Consider the following 4,422-nt stretch of genomic DNA (forward strand, 5'->3'; position numbering starts at 1 on the left):
TCTTATATTACAATATATTACAATGCGATTTTACAGAATTGAATTATATATGTATTTTTTCATTACATCTTTAATGCAATAAAGTTATTCCAAGTTTAGTTGTGTTTTATGTACCACAAAAGAGTGGTAAATTAAATGTCAAAACCCATTTTAAAAATTAAACATCTTATTGTAAACTCAGAGCTTTAGCCATTATGAGGGCACAAAAATTGCGCTAATCACCTAGAACTTCATTTTTGAGTTAGAATTTGAAACTGACCCTTTTATTTTCTCAAATGTATGTTTGTATTTTTAAATACTATACTAAATTAATTTAAAAAAATACTATACTCAATTAATTAAAAAAATTTAATTAAAAAAAAACAGAAGCATTCTGAATGTTTTTAAATCTATTTTTCTACTATTTACATACATCGACTGACAAATTGGTAGAACATCCGAACTGTGCGTGTATGTGTGTTTCTATATATATATATATATATATATATATATATATATATATATATATATATATATATATATATATATATATATATATATATATATATATATATATATATATATATATATATATATATATATATATATATACACTCATATTATATCAAACTATTTAACCCAAAATCTTGATAAGCATTTTATATTTTGATAAATTTTAAAAATTTGCTTGTAAGATCTTTGGTGTTTTCTCTTTAAACAATCAAATTGTTTATCTTGCAGACCATACTTAACGGATCTTGATTGTTTAAACTAACGACAATTTTATAAAAAGAGGTTGTCCACAAATTACACTGCGTGATTGGGGTAGGGGGTGAAGTTAGGGATTTTGAGATGATTTGTTACGGGGGGAGGGAGGGGGTGATTCAGTTTTGTGACGCAATATTTATTTTTTAAATTCAAGTCTAGAAAAGTATTTCTATTGATTAAAAAAGAGCCTAGCCTAAAACACTCGACTGAAGCTTTTCCAATTTAACATAAATTGGAATTGACCTTTTAAATTGACTTAAATTTTAGTCGATTAACGTATAAATCTTTTTTTTTTTTTGTTCTTTATTACAATATTTATGATACAGATACAAATAATATAAAAAAAGAAAAGTTAACAAGTCATGATATCGTTAAGAAATAAAGAATAAAATTATATATAAAGAACGCAGGTACTCAAAGAAGACCATCAGGTCTTGTCACAGACAAAATTAGAACGTTGTTTTCTTTTCTTAAATGGTTATTTCCTATTGTTATTGTGTTTACGGCTTGCATCAATCAAATTACTGTGTCTTCAGAACAGCTGACTCATGCAAACAATAATGTCCATAATTTTCTAGATAAATCACTCGCGCAAACTGAATCTAGTTAGTCGAAAATAATCACTGAATCTTATTTATCGCTATATATTATTCACTATGTCACTGAATATAATCAACATAATCTCATTTCCAGACTGAATGTAATACATTTCCAGATTGTTCAAAAGGACTTAGATACGATGGTTATCGCTGTGTGTCAAATTACCAAATTTCCGTTTATGCTTCTGACAACAAAAAAAACGCCAAGCCACTTCCAAATATAAAATAAACTAATGTTTACGCTTCTGAAGACAAAAATACCAAGCCACTACCAAAGGATGGTTCACCTCCAAACGTAGCCTACATACATATATTGGTAGATACGCATATATCCATTCTTTATTATTTTCTTTTTCTTATATATATATTCATGCATCTGCAGCTTTATGAGTCAACAATATAACCGATATATCATCGATGAAAAAAATATGATACATGAAATGAAACCCGCACGGCGACACTAACTTATTGTTAAAGAAGTTAATTAAATAGTACATTTAACAAAAATTAAATATATCTTCGGAGTTTATTTGTCTGTTTAGTCGCTGTTAATTTGTACAACTTTATATCGAACTCTAGGAGTACAAAAAAGACAATATGTACACTCCACTTCCCACATAGCTATTTAAGTCAGTCGATGTATGTAACTACACTGCGACTACAGCCACATCAGTCAATTTATGTATGCATTGATTACTATTATTGCGTGAAACTTTAATAAATATAAACAAATATAGTTATAATTACACCGCAATAATAGTTAAAACATATAAAACAACTTTATAATAAAACATCAAAATCAAAACGTTTGTTATCCTAAAAAGAGTCGTAGCCTTAGCCTTTCTAAACCGCGCCTGAACGTATGATATTTAGATCATCCACGGCTCTGCGCCAATAAATTGTTAAAACGAAAGATGAAAAATTTAAACGTTTTTTTCATTTGAATAATAGAATTTTTATGGGCTTTTTATTTGTACACGCGTACAAATAATGACTTTTAAAGTAATTTTAAATAGTAATAATGAAAATTTATATTTATTTTAAATGCATTCATTAGATAACTATAAGCAGTTAAGAAAATAAAAAAAATTTTCGCATTTAAAACCACAAAAAAAATAATTGTAGGAAGGAGGTAGGGGTTAAAATTTTGTTGCGTAATTTTAGGGAGAGAGAGGGAGGGAGAGAGGGAGGTCAGTAAAACGCGACGAATTGTTACCTGGGGAGGGGTCAAAAGTTGTCAAAAATTGCGTGACGTAGTTTATGGACTGATTTTCAACTTAATTCAAATATACCGTTAAGCGTTTGAACTTAACCTAAATGCTTAACACCCTCTTTCTGTATATATGTTTTAATTGTGTAATTGTTTAATTGTGTAATTTTAATGGTGTAATTGCAATTTTTACACTTTTGAAAAAGATTGTAACGCACACAAGTGGTTTTCCCAAATTAACTAAAAATAGTTTGTTTTTTCTTTTGTTATAAATATGACGCACAACTCCAAGACAGGATCTTCAAAAGTTAATCAGAAAATAAATTAAAAACGAGGTTAATTGAGTTAAGTTTACTAAATTATGTAATAGAAAAATTCGAAAACTTAAATGAAATTGAAAAACAAATAAATGTATTTTTATATGCATGAAATAAGTCTACAATAATAATTAGCGCAGCACGCATATAGAGTATAACATAATACGTAGACATAAAATTCACTGAACCAACTAAACAAAACGTTTGCCCTCGTAAAACGTATTAAAGACATTGCTTTTCTGTTACTTCGTAGAGGGTAGTAGCAGATTTTCCTGAAAAAATATTTTTTGATTAAAGAATAGTTTCATAAAACGTTTTTTTTAAAAAAAAATGAAAATAAAAAATAAACCTGTATCGTAGTAGTCGTAAACTTTGATGGCCGCTGGTTTCGTTTTTTCCACTTTAGCAGTTTGATCGATTCGAAACTTAATGCAGGTACCGCTGCTGCTTATCTAAAATGTTGTGTTTATCCATTATGGTCGCAACAATTTTATTTAAAGTTTCTATTTACAAAATAATATGGCATAACAACATGCCTTAAAAAGTTTACTCAAATAGTCTATATTTATTTAATATGAAGTCGCATATGGTTCTCATGTAGAGCATAGTTTTAGTTAATTTTAAAATGCCAGGCCACACCTAACACAACAATTAACTGTCTCAAATTAAAAAACAAACAAAAAACCAAATCTTTAAGGGTAATAAGACCAAACAAGTGACTTTAGTAACTACAGTGTTCAAGTACTTGATGTTACTACAGTAATTAAATAATAATGAAGGAAAAATTAAATAATAGAGTAAAACATTTTTCTAACTTTTCTTTTACAGTGGGGTGTATACACTGGTCGCTATATGTGCTACAGTACTTGCTATACACAGCCATATAGAGTGCTCGCTATACAGCACAGCTACAATTTTTTAATTGAATTTAAACAAAAATTTATGATTACCTTGTCAAAATAGAACACAACGCTCTTCCCCCTTGCTTCAATGTCTTTGATATTTGATACTTTATTATTACGAGCCTTTATTCAAAAAACAGAAAATTCTATCAAAACTATTAATTAAAAGCGTTCTTAAATAAAAACAAAATTACTTTTTAGAAATAATTTTATAAAAGTGCATTAACTTTTTTGTGTTAAAAATAAATACTCCTAAAAAGGATTATATATGCATTAATCGCAGAAGCAAAATAAAGTTTTCTAGTGGCTGATTCATTAATGCCCTTTTTTCTTGTTTTATTGGTATGCGGATGAATATTAAATCAAAAAAGGGCCTTCAAATTTAAAAAAACTTCCAATTTTCCAAGTTTTGCTTGTGGGTAAAACATGTAGATATAATTAATGTAAAAAAAAGTTAATTTTTTTTTCTTATTGCTGAAAATGTCAGAAAAAAAGTGCAAAACAAATTTTATGAATTAAAATTCTTTTGAGAAAAACAATTTTTGAAAATTTAAAAAAAAAAAAGAGCTCTATTTATTATTATGAATGCACATTATGCTCAGAAAAAATTACAAAATAAATTGTATTAGGATGACAAACATTAAATT

The 4,422-nt window shown here is 27.4% G+C and overlaps 1 protein-coding gene across 1 annotated transcript in view; it reads right to left on the reverse strand.

The window, feature by feature from the left end:
• Positions 1-2,950: 2,950 nt before the first annotated feature.
• The window catches only part of LOC100207395 (pregnancy zone protein), an 85,737-nt gene continuing 84,265 nt past the window's right edge, over positions 2,951-4,422 (reverse strand). Inside the window, exons 26-28 of the mRNA XM_065816353.1 lie at positions 3,824-3,898; positions 3,223-3,325; positions 2,951-3,145 (exon numbers count right to left, since the gene is read on the reverse strand). Of these exons, the coding sequence (XP_065672425.1) occupies positions 3,096-3,145; positions 3,223-3,325; positions 3,824-3,898 (228 nt within the window). The 3' untranslated portion in view covers positions 2,951-3,095. The remainder of the gene's footprint in view (positions 3,146-3,222; positions 3,326-3,823; positions 3,899-4,422) is intronic.

The sequence above is a fragment of the Hydra vulgaris genome, chromosome 13 (genome assembly GCF_038396675.1).
Source record: "Hydra vulgaris chromosome 13, alternate assembly HydraT2T_AEP".
In the NCBI taxonomy this organism is placed as follows: Eukaryota; Metazoa; Cnidaria; class Hydrozoa; order Anthoathecata; family Hydridae; genus Hydra; species Hydra vulgaris.